General features: G+C 39.6%; 1 protein-coding gene across 5 annotated transcripts in view; it reads left to right on the top strand.

Moving 5' to 3' along the window:
• Window positions 1-17914, top strand: part of slc4a3 (solute carrier family 4 member 3) — a 68392-nt gene extending 50478 nt beyond the window's left edge. For all 5 annotated transcript variants that reach the window (XM_085136661.1, XM_085136658.1, XM_085136660.1 and 2 more), the window contains 11 exons: window positions 16-235; window positions 2279-2494; window positions 2586-2734; window positions 2834-3028; window positions 3121-3303; window positions 6016-6105; window positions 6218-6384; window positions 6500-6753; window positions 9000-9169; window positions 10864-11037; window positions 13932-17914. In XM_085136661.1, coding sequence (XP_084992787.1) covers window positions 16-235; window positions 2279-2494; window positions 2586-2734; window positions 2834-3028; window positions 3121-3303; window positions 6016-6105; window positions 6218-6384; window positions 6500-6753; window positions 9000-9169; window positions 10864-11037; window positions 13932-14009 — 1896 coding nt within the window. In that variant the 3' untranslated portion in view covers window positions 14010-17914. The remainder of the gene's footprint in view (window positions 1-15; window positions 236-2278; window positions 2495-2585; window positions 2735-2833; window positions 3029-3120; window positions 3304-6015; window positions 6106-6217; window positions 6385-6499; window positions 6754-8999; window positions 9170-10863; window positions 11038-13931) is intronic.
• The last annotated feature ends 615 nt before the right edge of the window (window positions 17915-18529 follow it).

The following is an 18529-nucleotide window of genomic DNA, read 5'->3' as shown; positions in this document are numbered from 1 at the left end:
TCTGTTCTGGATTAGAACTTCCATGAGGTTGCCTACTTTGCTGATGACAGACAAGACCTCCTGAATGGCATCAATGAATTCCTGGACTACAGCATCGTGATTCCACCGTCAGACGTGGAGGGAAAAGACCTCCTGAAGACAGTGGCTGACTTCCAGAAGCAGATGCTGCGGAAGAGAAAGGAAAGAGAGCTCAAGAAGCACAGCTCCTTAATTGGAGTAGAGTCAGAAATCAAAGGTAAAAAATAATGTACTTGAATTGTTCCAGTCAGCACTGGTTCAGAAAGGGCTGGAAAACTTCAGTGAACAACTAGACACCTGGACACTTGAGACTTGTGTATTAGGGCTCAAATCAACAGAGACTATCAACAGAAGAAATGTGTCTAGTCTATTCTCTGTATTCTCTGTTCTCTTCTGTAAGTTCTGATGTTTTCATAGAATCTATTGATGTTAGGTCTGTCTAGCACAGGCCCACCGCTGGAACGAGACAATTTAAAAACACAGCAAAAGCATTGAACACCAAGTAGGCAAAGTTCTTCGTGTTACTCATGCATGAGGGAGACCTGCTTGGAGCCAAGTGTCGTTCCACCACTTGACCTCCGTCAGACTCTCAGCCAGGTTCCCCATAGCACTCCTTTTATTGTGGTAACATGAATATGCATAGGGTCATTAACATATAACATCTTACATAGGTATACATGTGAACAAAGGATTGTGTGTGTGTGTGTGTGTGTGTGGGGGGGGGGGGGGGGGGGGTCAGAGTATGACCCCATAAATGACTTCCCTAAACCTACTGGTCTGGAAAGTCCAGCATTTCATCTAAACAAAATGCACTTAGACTAAAACACGTATAGACATGTTTATCCTACCATAAAACAATAAGAGAAGGTACGACCTCTCCCATGCTCCCAGAGTGTGGGTGTGGATTCCAGAACACTCTGGAATCAGTGTTGCCAACTTAGCGACTTTGTCGCTATATTTAGCGAGTTTTCAGACCCCCTAGCGACATTTTTTCTAGAAAAAGTCGCTAAAAAAAAACGTGAAAGCACATATCGCTTTTACTCTCAACAAGCAGCGGGTGCTGTAACGCAGTCAGTTCTTCTTTTACTCTTATGCTGTTTTGTGGATCAGGTTTAAAACTACTTATAAACACACACACACAAAGTAACTCCACCAGAGTGCCTATTTCGGGTCACTTTTGCCGGTCCAAGCCCGGGTAAAGGAGCAGGGTTGGAATTGTGACATTACAAAAAACAATAATTGCTAAAAGAAATTTAATTTGTAGTTCTAAATAAATTCTAAATGCATTTAGGACGTTTTTTGCTCACTTTATGTCTCGTCCACGATGTTATTTCTCTCTCCAGCAGCGTAGGTTACAATTACATTAGCATGACCAATTATGCAAATTAGGTGATGACGTCATTTAGCGACTTCTAGCGACTTTTAGGACAACCAATAGCGATTTTCCTTACTGAGGAGTTGGCAACACTGTCTGGAATGCGCACAAAGCCTTTGCAGACTATTAAGGATCACACATCCTATCACTACACAATCGATTATACACCTCTACCAATCTAAAACTAATTATAAAACTCTAAGCATATATAAGTAGATATTTCTAAGCATAAATGACGATCAACAATACAAAACCTAACAATTGTAAATAGAAAAAATATAAAATTCATTCACTACCTTGTTTTTTGGAGGAAGAAATTATTAGATTTGAAAGAGCAAATGAATCGTTAAGTTATCAGCCAAATGCTAAAAAGCTTTGTTAGCAAGGAATGTGCATATAGACTATATAGACAGAAACCAATACAAGCTAATTAACAACCAAATAAAATACTAGAATTTTGCATACAAAAGCTGGACTTCTTGGATGGCCTTCTCCAAAAGCAACCGGCAGCATAAATACGGTCAAAAGGTCCACGTCAGTAACTAGCAGAGGTGACGCCTTATAAACAGCTAGCATCAATCGCTACGTATTTTAGCACCCACTGGTCAGTCACAGAAGTAATGAACTAATATTTGCAAAAACAAAAGCAGCAATAAAACTTAAGCATAGAAGATAAAGCACATAATTTACCCCCTGTACAGCTGTTATAAAGGAGACGTTTCTTTCTACTATAAAGCTGGACATTTTAAAATGAGGGTCAAAAAGAAATGACTCCCTTTTGGAGGTAACGTCAAGTGGCCAGTTGAAGAACTGCAGTGGTTTATTGTTTTTACCCATGGATGGATTAGTTTGTTCATGCTGTGATGCCTGTATGAATGCCCACAGAGTTGAGTCCTGAGGAGGAGGAGGAGGGAGAACAGGAAGTGGATCCATTAAAGCGCTCAGGAATGCCGTTTGGAGGTTTGATCCACGACATCCGCAGGCGTTACCCGCAATATGTGAGCGACTTAAAAGACGCCATGGACATGCAGTGCATTGCTGCTGTCATCTTCATCTATTTTGCCGCACTGTCACCCACTATTACCTTTGGAGGCCTCCTGGGTAATCAAAACTTACTTAAAAGATATAGTCCATATTCTTTGATGTACTGCATCTAATTTGTCTATCTCCGTGTGGCTACTTCTGCATACAGGAGAGAAGACAGAGGGCATGATGGGAGTGACTGAACTCATTGTTTCCACTGCAACTATCGGAGTTATATTCTCACTGCTTGCTGGACAACCCCTTCTCATCACTGGCTTCTCTGGACCCTTACTGGTGTTTGAAGAGGCCTTCTATAAGGTGACTTTTAACAAGACAATGACAACACAAAGCCTCCCTCTTCATATCATCCCATGTACTTTTTCTCTTGTCAGGTGATTAATCTGTCCTCTCACTCAGTTTTGTCAGGTCTACAACTTTGAGTACCTGACTGGTCGAGTGTGGATCGGCTTCTGGCTCATCTTCATCGTCCTGGTGATTGTGGCAGCAGAGGGTAGCTTCCTTGTCCGCTATATCTCACCTTTTACACAGGAGATTTTCGCTTTCCTCATCTCCCTCATCTTCATCTATGAAACTTTCTCTAAGCTCATCAAGGTAAGAATTTAAACAGTAATCAGTCCTGCAAACGCTAATAAAATCAGTCACACTGTATAGATTTACTCTTTTTTTTTTTCTTTTTCTTTCAGGTTTTTAAGGAACATCCACTGATGGCAGTGTATCCCACTGACGCCAGTGGGTCTCAAAATTTTGATGGTCCCATATACAACCAGCCTAACACTGCTCTTCTTTCTCTGGTGCTCATGATGGGCACTTTCTTTGTTGCATTCTTTCTTAGGAAGTTTCGAAACAGCCGGTTTTTAGGTGGCAAGGTAATAAACTTCCTTTAACCCTTTCAAACAAATCATATCATACTTCTCATGAGAATATAAATGAACTCTATAGAGCATTTTCATTACATCTAGTCTAAGTCTAAAGTGAATGGACTTCTTTATGTTTCATGGAGACAGGGGTGAAACCACTGTGATACCTTGCCCTCAACCTATCATATGATCTATTAAGGTCAGCTGGCACGTGCTGTGAGTGGGGGTTGAGGCGCTTGGGAAGAGATCTCAAGACTGCATTGTAGGTGGCTGACAGTTGGTGTCATAACCCACCGCATCTGTTTAATTACGTTTGTACACAGGACACATAGATGGCTTCTTTTACTCTCCTGTCAAGCCCGCTTTCTTCTCGGTCCAAAATGAACATTGACATTGTCGAAAGAGTGACCTTTACCCTTTAGGTGAGGGTGTACAGTACAGTGCTGCTCTGCACAGCATACACTGTTGTTATCTTGTGTTTGGGAGCTTTTGTCCTTGAGATAAACCAGTATTTGTCTGAAGCTGCAGCTGGGGTAGGTGTCACAGTGGTTTCAGCCGAAACCTCTGGTGATGTTAAGGACCCACACCTTTTTTCACACCTTGGCTCAGGTGAGGTCAGCAACCCTCACTAAGGTTTAAATACCTCTCTGGAACTCTCTTCCATTTGGTTTTAGAAGTGAAGACACCTCTTGAATGAGAGGTGAAACATCTTCTTGAAATTTAAATTTCATTTACTTTCTAAATGAATACATATTTTACTGTATATGTTAAAAACGGTGTTGTTTAAACTTCATCCTCTGTGGCTTTTCTGCATGCTGTTACCACTAAATATTGTGGAAAGGTGTCCAAACCTCAGCTGGGATGTGTGACATGCTGTGAAAGAACAAGGCCCATATATGAAACATTGCTCTTTAGCACTCCTAGTGGTGGAAAACTTCAGCGTTTATGTCAGAAGGTTGATTCTAGGGGTGGGTTTTTATAATCGATTTATCGATTAAAATCGATTCTGGCTTGGATTACGTAAAATCGATTTATTAAAATCCTGAATCGATTTTTTTAATATAAATTTATTTTGCCCGAAATGCCAGAATCTCTGGTGAAATCTCACAAAATTTCAACAACCACCAAACAGCTAAAACAGTAAATGAGAGCAGGAACACGGATTCTGCACAAAGACTTAAACACACAGTGCAGCCCGCGGATCAGAATCAGTTAGATGTCGAATTTCTCACAGTCGGGGCTGAAAGCCGACAGCCCGCTGATTCTGATCTGTCGGCGGGTCCGCGCTTTGTGTTCACACCCTTTATGCACTGATTCTAAAGCTGTTAGTTTGATGTCTCTCCAAACAATATTGACCGAACCAGCAGCAAAAGAGGATCCAAACTACGCTTCACAAAAACATCGTCATGTATTCACTCTTACTTTTACTGTTTTGCTTCGACCACGATGCACAGCTCTCTCTCTCTCTCTCTCTCTCCCCCTCTCTCTCTCTGTACGGTTTTCTGCATTATTCGCTTGCTTGTTACGCACAAGACTACCGTTGTTTACAGCGCTATCAGCCGACTTTTTTTTTTTCTGTTTTATATACTTCCGAAAAGAAAACCTAATTTCTGCCGTTCAATGCTGAACAAATTTAAAATTTTTAAAATTATGCAAAATGCAAAATGCTTAGCCATGTCTCTAATAAAACCGCTGTAACTTCAGAGGTAATGTTCATATGTTGATTAATGGTTTTCTTTCGTTTTTGATGTACTGCAGAATATTTTTATAAAATCCCAGGCCAGGAAAAATCACCTTCATGTGTTTCTGTGTTTTATCTTCAGCTACTTTGACACAAAGGCATCTGCTGTGACGCTCACACCTTTGATAAAGTCTTGCGTGTGTCAGCTTCCTTTTTATAGATACAAAAATATGTAAATGTACTAATCTGAATTATAATATTTCTGACTGTCAAAATTTCCCATATTCAAATCGAAGTGAATCGAATCGAATCGAATTAAATCGAATCGTGGATCGAATCGATTCTGGACCTTGTGAATCGGAATTGAATCGATTCTAAAAATCAATGACGATACCCAGCCCTAGTTGATTCTGTCCATCTGGACAGAAATGTTTTGTCACTCATACAAATGTATTCTTCATTCGCAGTTGAATGCATAATGACTGTTATGCAACTGTACCATTTATAAGTTTGGGAAAACCTGCAGTGAGCTAAGACTGAATAACTCACTTGTTCCAGATGAACATTTCTAGCATTTCTGTACCTGGATGACAGAGCATGTAACAAGACTTCACAGTTTATATTTGAAGGTAAACTGTAGCTTAAGATGAGACGAGGCAGGTAGGCTGTGGATTTTTATTCAGCTGTGTGATTTCAGATGGTAAATATCTTTGTCTCTGCACTGAAACGGTTATGTGCAGTTATTCAGTGATGCAAATACGTTTTTAAGCTTCTGTTTTACAGACAAACTGCTGCTGGCTAGTCTTGATAGCTAAAGTGGTTTGTTTTGATGAAAAAAGAGAAGATCAGTCATATAATTTATACTCATTCATATGAAAAGCAATTCAAATCAGCATTTTTCCTCTCAACAGTAAGTTGTTCCCTTCTACATGACTTCTTTCTTCATAATCTTTGACTTACGCTTAAGTGATGTTTCTCTCTATGAGATCTGGGATGTATTTTCACTTTTAATTTAATGTTTGGTTTCTTGATATCCCCAGGCCAGAAGGATTATCGGTGACTTTGGCATCCCGATCTCAATCTTAGTTTCAGTACTGGTGGATTACGCCATTACTGACACTTACACACAGGTAGCGTCACTGCTAATCACAGAAATCCTGCACAGCAAGTGCAGACATTTTCAAAAGCTCTTAAACATTTTTCTTTTCAGTATTAAAAACAGATTTTTTTTCTCTCTTTTAGAAACTCAATGTGCCATCAGGTTTTTCTGTCACGTCTCCTGATAAGAGAGGTTGGTTTATCAGCCCCTTTGGTGACAAGAAGCCCTTCCCCACTTGGATGATGGGGGCGTCTGTTGTTCCTGCCCTGCTTGTGTTCATTCTTATTTTTATGGAAACTCAAATCACTTCGTACGTTCGCACACCATGATTATATACAGTTGCAAAGAATTCTGTACATGTGCATGAAATATGTTTACTAAAATAAACATTTTATTGTTTTCGTCTTGTTCCTCCAACATCTTAGGTTGATAGTCAGTAAGAAGGAGCGTCGGCTGGTTAAAGGCTCCGGCTTCCATCTGGATCTCCTGCTCATTGTCATCCTGGGTGCCCTCTGCCCCCTTTTTGGTTTGCCGTGGCTCACGGCAGCCACTGTGCGCTCTGTCACTCATGTTAACGCGCTCACAGTGATGAGCAAGGCCACGGCTCCTGGAGAAAAGCCCATGATCCAGGAGGTGAAAGAGCAGAGGCTCACCGGACTTCTTGTGGCTGTGCTTGTTGGTAAGAGGAGAGGCAAGGATGGGAGTGGGGAGTACCAAATGACTATGCAGCACACCCCCTTCCTTTTTCGATCATAGCTTAGCAACTGTAGTTAGCCAGGCCTGACATCAAGCCTGTTGTTTTAGATATGCATACATTGTATTTATGTATATTTATTTTTAAAGAATACATTTCTAAGAAATCTATTAAAATTTCTTTGCTTTGTATTTTCAAGAAAACTGCAATTTGCAGACTTTCTAAACAGATGGTTGTTTAGAACGCCTACAGCACTTTGACTGCGATTTCTCTTCTTTTTAAATGTGTATCATGCTCTGTTATGTAAGATTTCAAATAATCAATTAAGTCCATAAACTCATTAGGAAAAGGTCCTAATTGCTGAGGAGTTGGGGTATTTTCTCCCCACTGCAGGCCATTAAAAAGAATGCAGTTTTAAGGTGCTTTAACACAAGAATGGAGCCTCAATCCCTGAAAGTGAAGCCAGTGGCCCAGTCAAATGAAAAGAACGTTTTTTAAGGAATCTGTGCAGTCCTGTGAAAAACGAATTAAACCATTACTTCTTTCGGAGGAGTTAAGAGGATAAGTAGTAGCCAGATGCTGCTAATAAAATGCACTTGACTAACTGATCTTTAGCAAGTTTGGACTCTTCTATAAAAGCAGTAGTCCGTCAGTTTTCTGGTCTGGAGCATTCGGCTGTGTTACTACAATGTCACATTTTCCCCAGGAGTGGACGGACCAGCATATTCAGCCAGATCTCTGATTTTTCAGTGCACAGAGACACTGTTAGAAAACCCAAAAGCTATATATCAGACTCTACAGGTCTCAATTAGCATGATAAATATTAAAGTGCATGACAACACAATCAGAAAAACTGAACAAGTATGGCTTGTTTGGAAAGGGTTGCTAGGAGAAAGCCTCTTCTCTGTAAAAAGAAAGAACATAGTGTGCTTAGCTTTGCAAAGTTTGCATCTGAACAAACCACAGGACTTCTGGAACAATGTCCTTTGGACATACGAGACTAAAGTGGAGTCATAATGTTTGGTAATAATGCACTGTGCCACATGTGGCAAAAGCCAAACTAAAGGTTGGCTGAAATTGGGTCTTGCAACAGAACAATGATCCAAATTATAGCAGTAAATCAACAAAAGGAAAAGATTAAGGAAGGAGAACTGTGCATAAATGAATCCTCAAATAGTTGATGCTATACCTAATGAGCTACATCAACACTAAAGTTCTTCTAAAGTCAGACAGAAAAAGATTACTTCAAGTTACTTAATGTTAAGATGGCTCTCCAAGATACTGAATGGGGTGCACTTGATCTTTCAGGGGTTTGCACAGAGTCTGTGAAAATGTCCATTTTCACATGATTTTATATACACTGTATGGCTGCTGCCATAGTAAGTATAGCAACATTAATTCCAAAGTCAAAATAAACGCAATCATTTTGTCCAATTACAGAAAAAAATATAAAGCCTGTTGTTTTTTAAGAGTTTGCCAAAATTAACGTAGAAATTAACCTATTTAATCTAGTTAAAATTAATTAAAAAGGGGAGACAATGTAATCGGCTGGCAGAATTATACTTCTTATCATTCTATGTAAGAAAAGTGTAAGGATCAGAATTTACCTAGAAATAGCCACTGGTTCAGATTCTTGTTTTATTCCATCTTGAATATTGATCTGATGTAAATAAACACGAGCTGGAAGAGTGGCAGCTCTGTAGCTCCTGCATGTCTAGACATTCATGAAGGTTGACTCAGCCCAACAATTTTTCATTCTGTTTGTCTTCAAATTGAGCCGAGACAGTCGTTCTACAAGAAGAAAATTTTGTGAAAGTGAAAATGCACTGCCTGCCATTGCAGCATTGTTTTTCATCCACTGACTCATTGCGTTTTGCCGACTGAAAGTCTTGTTTCAATTAAGGTAGGGTTCCCGAAGCAATCTTAAGTCTAGTTTGATCCAGTTTGGGTATGCAGGCGTGGTGAGTCATCATGATTGTTGAGCTTTTGTTTGAGTGAAATGCTGTTTGGATTAGGAAGAAGACTGTTTGGATTAGCCCTGAGAGTATCTTAACCAAGGCATCTGAAGAGGGAGTGTGTTTCTAATAAAAGGCACGACAGCGTGTTTGTTTTTAAGGGCCGTTCCCGTTCCCTTGTTGAATGAATAATTTTCTCCACAGTTACAGTTATTGTGCACGCATGCAGTAAAATCATGTTAAAAGTCCCCCTTTAAATCCCTGTTTGCCCATCAGGTATGTCCATAGTGATGACAGATATTCTCCGCCTCATCCCTCTGGCTGTGCTCTTCGGGATCTTCCTGTACATGGGGGTCACCTCTCTGACGGGCATCCAGCTGTACGAACGCATAACGCTTATGGTCACGCCTGCCAAGCACCACCCGGACCACATCTACGTCACCAAGGTAGCACACGCAATAGCAATGTTTACATGCCCTATGCTCTATTATGAGTGGTAACATGGAGAAACCAAAGCCAGCGGAGCAGCAACTGCGGGACCAAAATGACGTCCGTCTTCAGCGTTTGAGTTAAATCAAAAGAAAAACAGGGAGCCTTAGATGCTGAGAGTCAGAGACATAAAACAACGTCGCAGTGGATAATGACAAATCCCAATAAAAAACATGCACACCAGATTTCTGGTTTAAAGTCCTGGTTTCGAAAGAGTTTTTTCCTGGAGTTTGGACCCCAATCTGAGAGCAACCTCAACAGCTGAGGGAAAAGCACAGTTCATTTTCTGGCCATCTGGTTACTAATTCATCCATTCCTCTTATTTCACCTGCAGCTGTCAGACTATAGCATAGTTTTATCTACTCTTTGTATTACTGGTGTCAATCCATTTACATCTGTAATTTAAAACATCTAATTAAAATATTAAAGCAAAAAAAATAAAAGCTAGACTCTAGAAAAATGTCTTAATTTTAGTCTTTAGCGTTACTTCATGTCGTGTTGGGCTGTATTCTAAAACCTTGTAAATTTTGCTTCCCGTAAATCATTCAGTATTTATATTGCATCAGCTGACTATAGCATTGCCTCAAAATGCTTTATATTGAAAGGTAAAAATCCTGCAATACTCGAGTCTTCTATAAGAAGACACATCCTCCTCTGTCACACCAACCCTCTGCATGTCCTCCTTCACTACATCCATGAACCTCTGGATGAAGCTCCGTCTTCAACATCCTTTGCCCAATATATTGTTGCTGAAATTTGAAATAAATTAAGGCGCACACAGCCAGGCTGTGAGTTATGAGTTTCATTACTTTTGTTAAGCGGTCAAACAGCACAGGCAATGTGACAGTAGCCTGCATCTTTATAGAGACGGGTTATCTCTCTGCCATGGTCACAGAATACATTCAGAGGTTTGTGTAATAAAAAAAATAACTCGTACATCAACATGTGATATATCTGGAAAATTACATGGAGCAAAGCTCCGATATTGTCAGGTCAGCTAATCTTCTCCATCCTCGTCACTCCAAACCAACTTAACACCTTCAACTCAAAAACATAACCTCTTTTTCTAAAGTTGCTGTGTTTACATGTGCAGCAACCTAGATGTTAAAAAACAGTTATAACTGGGATGTAGTGGGATCTTTATGTACACACAGCAGCAGTGTGTGAAAACACACACTCTCCATGGGACTACATATTAGGATTGTATTTCATGTCTTACCAGAAACTTAAAGAGCACGTCCTCAAGTGCGCAGATGCTTGCTTTCTCTCTCTCACGTAGAAACGCTTAGATCTTGTTATGTAGGGAACACTCCCTGCTAACAGGTCTCCCATTCACAGCCAGAGCAACTTTGCAGCTGCTTATTGTGATAACTTGCAATAAAGCCTATGAGACTGTAAATAAATTACAACCATTCCCATGTCTTAAAATCCAGTCTTAATGGCTTTGTAATTCAAAATTTTCCCGAGTGAATTTCTTAAAAAAAGAGAGACAGGAAATCAAACCCTCATGCATGTTTAAATCATAAGATTAGATGCAGAATTTTCCACTAGATGGAGCCAAAAATGTGATTTGTGCATCTCTGGATATGTCTGTCTGTGCTGTAATTTCCTGGTTTCTAACCCTCTGACCAATATGTGTGTGTTTCTTCAGGTTAAGACATGGCGCATGAACATGTTTACCATCACCCAGCTGGCATGCATCGTGGCTCTGTGGGTAGTGAAGTCTACTGCGGCCTCCCTGGCGTTCCCCTTCGTCCTCATCATGACGGTGCCGCTGCGACGCCTCATCCTCTCCAGGATCTTCGAGGAGCGTGAGCTCCAGGCGGTAGGTTTAGGTAGCAGAGGCTTTCCGAGAATGTTTGCCACAATCATCCGATCCCACATAGCCTCGAGATACTTACTGTATACGGCAAATAATTCAGCGGGCGTTGGCATGTTTTTATATCGGTCTAATACTGACTTGCAGGGCTTGAAACAAACTTGACCCCTGACAGTTCTGATGATTATTTTTGCCCCTGTGATCATGGACAGCTTTCTCATCCAAATAATTTCAAGGCATACGCAGATATTGCTTTTTGCTTTTGGGTTTCATGTTTTCTTGGACAGATCCACCTAAACCCATACATGTCATCACTGTCAAATTAAAACCTTCCATTTCCTAAATGTCAACTTTTTAAGAGCAAGAAAATAAGCTTATTCTTAACATGACCACTGTTCATGTGTTCTCATGAACCCTCTGCGCTGCAGAATTGCCCCAAACCACCTAAAGGACTGGCAAAAGTTGAAAATTGCCAAAGCTGAACCTCCTTGACGTCAAATCCTCCACTCCCTCGAACCTTCACCCTCGTATGAACTCCATAATAAATGTTCCTGTTTCACATTCTTTGCTTTGCTTTTCTGCACTATAGACAATTGGTAAACCAAAGAAAGTCAAAGGGGAAAAAATGGCCTTGTAGCTCTGGTTTGTCTCATGTTCACATTAGTGGATGAAATAATGTGAACCTGAGGGAAAGTCATTCCTGGAAAACTTCTAATGATCCATGTATGGGAAATGCAAATTAAAAAACAAAACAAAAAAACCCCCAGAAAACTACTAAGTACATGATTTGGACCTTTGCTAGTCAAGATTGACACATACCATCAATGATTTTCTACAATAATTCCATAAAACATAACCTCAATCCCAAAAAAGTGGAAACAGTTTGTAAAATGTCAATAAAAACAGAATGCAGTAATCTGCAGATCTCATAAATAAATCCATATTTTCTTCACATGGGAATATAAAAAACATATCAAAGGTTTACATTTTCCTGTATTGCTACATTTTCTTGCTTCCAGAAAACTACTAGCTCAGTCTGAATCTGACACATCTCAAAAACAATGGGACAAAGGCAACAAAAAACTGGGAAAGTAAGTGGCACTAAAAAGAAACAGCTGGAGGAACATTTTGCAAGTAATTAGGTTAACTGGCAACTGGTCGGTTACATGACTGGATAAAAGGGAATTGTGGAACACTCTCAGAATAATATTCCTCAGTGTAAAATTGTGAAGCCATAAGCAAACATGATCCAGAAACACGCTTCTCTGGGCCAAGGCTCATTTAAAATGGACTGAGGCAAAGTGGGAAACTGTTCTGTGGTCAGACAAATTAAGATTTGAAATTCTTTTTGGACAACATAGACGCTGCATCCTCTGAACTAAAGTGGAGAGGGAACCTCTGGCTTGTTATCGGTTCAAAAGCCTGCATTTCCAATTCTAGGGGGATGTATGAGTGCCTTAGTTTGCACATCTGGAAAGTCACCATAGGGTATATACAACTTTCAGAGCAACTACACTACCATCCAGACAATGTCTTTTTGAGAAGGCCTTGCATATTTCAGCAAGACAATGCTAAAGTGCATACTTCATACCTTTACAAGACCTTTCTGAAACATTTGGGACATGATGAAAAATACAACAAAGCAGGCCCAGGACTGTTAAGCAGCTAGAATCCTCTATCAGACAAGAATGAGACAACATTCCTTTCCCAAAAGTCCAGCATCTGCTCTCCTGAGTTCATTTACAGACTGATCTAAAAAGATGATGAGCCGCTACAAAGTGGTAAACATGTACCTGAGATATGTTGCTGCCATCAAACTCAAAATGACCGTATGACCTTGAAATGGTACATTGTCTCAATTTAAACATTTGTATTTTTTCTGTGTTCTATAGTTCACAAAATATGGGTTTGAGATTTGCAAATCATTGCATTCTCTGTGTAGTTAAAATTACAGCATGCCAATGTTTTTTTGTTTTTTTTGAACTGGGGATTGTAATTGTTTCACGAATGTTCTTCTTGTTACCACATTTTCCAATAACGAGCTGTAACTCAGTTCTAAACTGTATATAAAGAAAAAGAATTTTATATTTTTTAAAAGCAGACGTTTTAAAAAAATTCTTACTTTTGTCTATATGTTAAACATAATTTGAAAGCCTGCACCTGTGATGCTAAATTGGCTAAAGCAAAATAACACAGAAAATTAGATGACATCACTGCAGTCTGCTTGTTTAAGATTTGGTGATTTTTAAACAGTCAGGCTAGCTTTTCCCATCTGTTTCTGTCTTTGTGTTTAATTTAGGTTAAGTTGCTGCCAGTTGCTATTTGAACTCGCGAAAAAGTCAATAATAGCTGAGCAGTGGTAAACCTTGAAAAAGTTATACGCAAACCAGAAACCTTCAGGTTAAAAGTTGTGCCTCGCCACCGCAGTCATCAATTATCAAAAGATGCAACTTTTATTTTAAAGGTTAATGTTTTCTGTTTCCTGAAAACAGTTTGTGTCACGCTTTTCCTAATTTCACCATTGCTAGCAGAGTACCTAGCGGCAGCAAATGCCATCAACCTTCAGCAACCACTTGCCAAGTGGTCAGGGAATACACGACTGGCAGATGGTTGCCGGCTGGTCTGTTGGGCTCTGTGCTAAAGCCTTAGCTCGTGAAAAGCAGCCTACTTTTTTTAGGCGTTGATCTTAGAGGCACTAATTGCTGTGTATAATTAACAGATTATCTATAATTATCAGTCAAAATGCATGCGTTGCTGTATTTAAATTATGAATAAACAATGATGGTGTCAGTGTGCTAATTTATTCCACAGCATTGTTTTAATTGGCAGCGCTAAACTATGCTTAATTTGTCCAGAATGAACATTAACCAAAAATAATAAGGTATTTCAACCCTTTGCAGCTGGATTGTGATGAAGATTCGCCCAACTTTGATGAAGACGGACGAGATGAGTACAATGAGATCCACATGCTTGTATAAATTTAAGCTGGAACCAGCTAAAAGGATCACCTACACCCTGCAGGTCTGACCGATCGGAGGAAGCAAATCTTGGAAACCTCATTGTCTCTGGATAGCAAGAGGAGCTTCTGCAATGGTGTTTGTAAAATATACAGAATCTATAGCTGGATAAGCACTTTTTACCTTTATTTAATCCATTTTTTTTAAAGCACATCTAATGTTAGATCTTTGTGGTGGTGTCGATGTCTTAACCCTGACAGAAATAGCTCTGAATGCATACCTGAAGTGGACTATACCAAATCTAGCAGCATACATAACTTATATGAACTCTTTTTACATGATGTCTCCCTTTAATTAGTCTGCAGGTTCTGGGCATAAGTGCAATGATAATGGGGACCTTTAGGACTGCAGCAGGCTTGATTAATTCAGGCTTATTTTGGCACTGATCTGTGAGAAAGGAAATTTTTTTTCTTTAATGAGGAGAGGATTTCAATCAAACTTAATATTTTTTTCAGATGAACTTTCTCTAAATGTAAAGCCTTCAATTGGTTTTACTGCCTCTGTTGTTAAACTGCCTTTTCCTTTGTATTACTGCCTTTGTCTATAGGTTGCAATGGTGTGCAAACAAGGAGTTAAGTCAGTCCTTTTCCTTTCTGTACAGACTGGTAGGAAAAAAGGTCACGTTTCTCTCTGCCAACCCAGCTCCCTGGCACAAGTCCTCATCTCTAAATGTAGTCTCCCGTGAATCCAAAATCCCCTAGAGACTGTGCCTCTTCATGGGCTGCCACTGTACTTTTTTAAGGTGATTAATGCCCTCCACTGATCCCATTATTATGACCTTGGATGTATAAGTAAATAGCTAACATGGTCTAAACCTATTTTTCTACTTTGTTGTATCTATTTATTTTGTGACCTTTTGGACTTAACGCTATACCATGTTCTTAGTGGTATTTAGATTTCGGATAGCTTAAGCTACTGTTAGAGTTAGTGTAAAATATAAAGAACATTGTGTAGAGTGACACGTTAAAAACAGAAAAATGTGTCTTTATTTAAAGTATCTGTCAGTTTTTTGCTAAATTTGGTATATTTTTTAAGAGATGTCATGAATAACGCACTTGGCTAACACAGACACGATACTACTGAAAAAAATGAGGAGCATTTAAACATTTGCAGGATGCATGAAGGTTGCATTGCACAGACAGACTGTGAGCTTGGGATTGTAATTTACCATCTATTTTTAGAGTTATCCTATATTGCAACTAACACCTGCTGCTTCAATAGGTACACCTGTTCATCTCTTTGTTATCGCAAATCTAATCAGTCAATAGTACTGCAGCAACTGCATTAATGTATGTATGCATATAGACAATTTGTCCAAGCATCAGATTTGGGAAGAAAGGTGTTTTTAAGTGACTTTAAATGTGACATGGTAGTCGGTGATAGGCAGTCTGGTCCAAGTATTTCCCAAACTGCTGATTTGCTAGGATTTTTCCACAAAACCATCTCAAGGGTTTATACAGAGTGGTCTGAAAAAGACCATTCAGTGCTCTTTCTGGGTGAAAATGCATAGCTGATGCCAGAGGTCAGAGGAGATTCTGCTTTGAGCTGATAGGAAGGCAGCAGTAGCTAAATTAAACTGCTCATTGCAGCCAAGGTATGCAGAAGAACATCTTGGAATGAACAGCATATTGAACCTTGAATCGGATGAGCTACAACAGCAGAAGACCACACTGTACATCATTTTTGATGGCTCGTTCCTGCAGGATGCATGCCAGGTCAAAAACCTCAAATGCCCTTCACCAGATCTCAAAAGGGGGTCCAACCTGGTACTACCTAAGGCAGGGGTGTCGAACTCCAGGCCTCGAGTGCCGGTGTCCTGCAGGTTTTAGATATCACCCTGGGTCAACACACTTGAATCAAGTGATCAGTTCATTACCAGGCCTCTGGAGAACTTCAAGACATGTTGAGGAGGTAATTTAGCCATTTGAATTAGCTGTGTTGGATCAAGGACACATCTAAAACCTGCAGGATACCGGCCCTTGAGGCCTGGAGTTCGACACCTGTGACCTAAGGTGTACCTAATAAAGTGTAGTTTTGACACATGCACATTTTCAGAAGCCTTTCTTATTTCATGCTACACAGAAACACATAACAGCTGCTGTGCATAAAACAACAAAAAGATAAAACTAATTTATTAGTGTTGGAAATTGGTGTGATTTTACTATATTTGGATCAGTGGTCCATTTACGGTCAGCAATTAAAAGCTTAGGAACTGAAAGAAGAAGCTTCACATTTAGATGTTTTGAGGATATTCACTGTCTGGTTCACCAAACATTAGGATTATAAAGTTTATTCGTATTGATTTAAAATAGACGGGAGTTGTTGAATGCAACAAAAAAAAGTGAGCACATTGGGTTCTGGTCTTTTTCCATGTTTGCATTTGGTGGCTTCCTTGCTTTCATCACTGACACACTCGGGAAGCGTCAGCTGAGTCCTGGGGATTCTAACTGGGTGGATATCTGCAGAAAGTCACACAAACGCAATTGTCTGCTGTTTTTTCTTACAATATCTTGATGGCACACTCTTCGATCACATTCAGTGAAAGTGGAAAAGAACAGCAGAGATGATTGAACCCAAACCCAAATTCCTCACTCTGGGGGATGCTTGGCAAAAAAGTTAATTCAACATGAAAGTCTGTTTCTTTGCACTGTTAATACCAAAAAGTATGTACTGCTAACATTTAGTCTATGAACCTTTTTAAAGAAAACCGTGCATAGTAAGTTAGGAGAGAGAGAGACTGCTTGGCAGCTAAAGAGGTTTCTATAAATTGCTGGCAAACAAGGCCAAAATCCCACTATAAACAAACTTGAAATGGTCAGCAATGTACTGTTATTCATCTTATTTCACATAACCATGCCCTACATTATGAGCCATGCAAGGATTCAGTCTCAGGGGAAACTGACCTTTGATCTGTAAATATTGCTCCCCAGCCTTTAGTTTGTTGCCTCTTTGTGTAAATAAAGCGGTCAAGGCAATCCGGCGCTTGCTATGTAAAAATCTATGGCTTACAGTCCCGGCTTTTATGTTGTACAATGTAGGAAAAAGAGGTCAAGTGCGTAGAATTATGTGTTTACTCCAGTGAAGTGACATAGAAGTTTAACGGTAAATGAATCTCTCTTTCCCCCCCCTAGATTGTTCTCTGTAGGCCTGCACTGAAAGCTCCACTTTGATGTGAAGCATACACCTGCCGCAGTCTGTATTTAATTCTGCAGCTCCCCGAGTTAATGAGTAACACAATGTGCTTTGAATTAGCACTCTGTGGCAGTTTCATTTAAAATGGGCTGCGTTATTAATGGACCTTTTCAACCATGTGTTTATGTTTCAGGAGTTTACAGAGACTGGAATGGCAAACTGAGGGCAGAGACAGTGAGGTATTTTCTTCATTATACCCACACCTGTCCGTATTCGTGACATTATTGAATGTTTGCGTCTGACTGAGTGTGTTTTTAGGGGCAGGAACTTGATTTATGGAAGTTCACTAATGACACAACTATGAGTGGTCACCATGTTAGAAAGCGCACTGCCAAATAAAAAAATGCAAACAAAATGAAAAAACTATTTTTGTTTTTGATGTTTTGGGTTTTTTTTTTTAACTCTTTTTTTGTGACATTTATGTATTTTTTGTAACCTAGAATTATTCTAATATTGTGTAAATTTAAAAAGTGTAAGATAAACTCTAGATTGCCCTGAGTAAGCAAGCATCCCTCATATTTTCTGCCTTACAGACAATTTTTTCAGTTTGTTTTCATCTCATTTACAAGGACGACAGTTCATTTGAAATAACCTGGACTACCTTCCACTGTAGTTGTCACCCTGACAGCTGTACTTGCTAGTTGTAGTCTGTGAGTCCAAAAGAAATTTAGCAAGCGGCATTTGGGTGGTATTGTGGCAAAAACAATGTGTAATGACCATTTTTAAACACCACGGCCAACCAAAGAATTATTGCTTCCTATGTCCATTTCTTTATGACCCCAATGTCCCAATCTTCCGCTGGCTTCTTCCAGCAGGCTAACAAACCATGTCACAAAGCTCAAGTGATCTTAAACTAGAGTTCAGCTATCACTCCAATTGAGCACCTTTGGGATGCAGTGCAATGGGAGACGGTAGATGTGCAGTCAACAAATCTGCAGTAACTGTGCAAAGCTATGCTATCATGTCAGTCTGAACCAAAATCTCAGAGGAATGTTTCCACCACCTTATTGAATCTGTGCAATGAAGGATTAGGCCAGCTCTGAAGGCAAAATTGGGTCCAACCTGTTAATAGCAAAGTGTACCTAATGAAGTGACCAGTAAGTGTATAGTTTTATTTAAAAAATGAAAATGAAAAGTATTTATAAATCTTTTCAGGCAGACTAACATTGTTTAATAGTTTGTTGAAAGCTTACATTTGTTCTGTGTCTAATAGTTTTGTCAATATTTAACTTCCATACCTAAAAAGCACACACTAATGTTAGTTGTACAGAGAGCACTAAGTGCAATAC

This window comes from Neolamprologus multifasciatus, chromosome 16 (assembly GCF_963576455.1).
Source record: "Neolamprologus multifasciatus chromosome 16, fNeoMul1.2, whole genome shotgun sequence".
Taxonomy (NCBI): domain Eukaryota; kingdom Metazoa; phylum Chordata; class Actinopteri; order Cichliformes; family Cichlidae; genus Neolamprologus; species Neolamprologus multifasciatus.
This window is presented reverse-complemented; position numbering and strand designations above follow the sequence as displayed.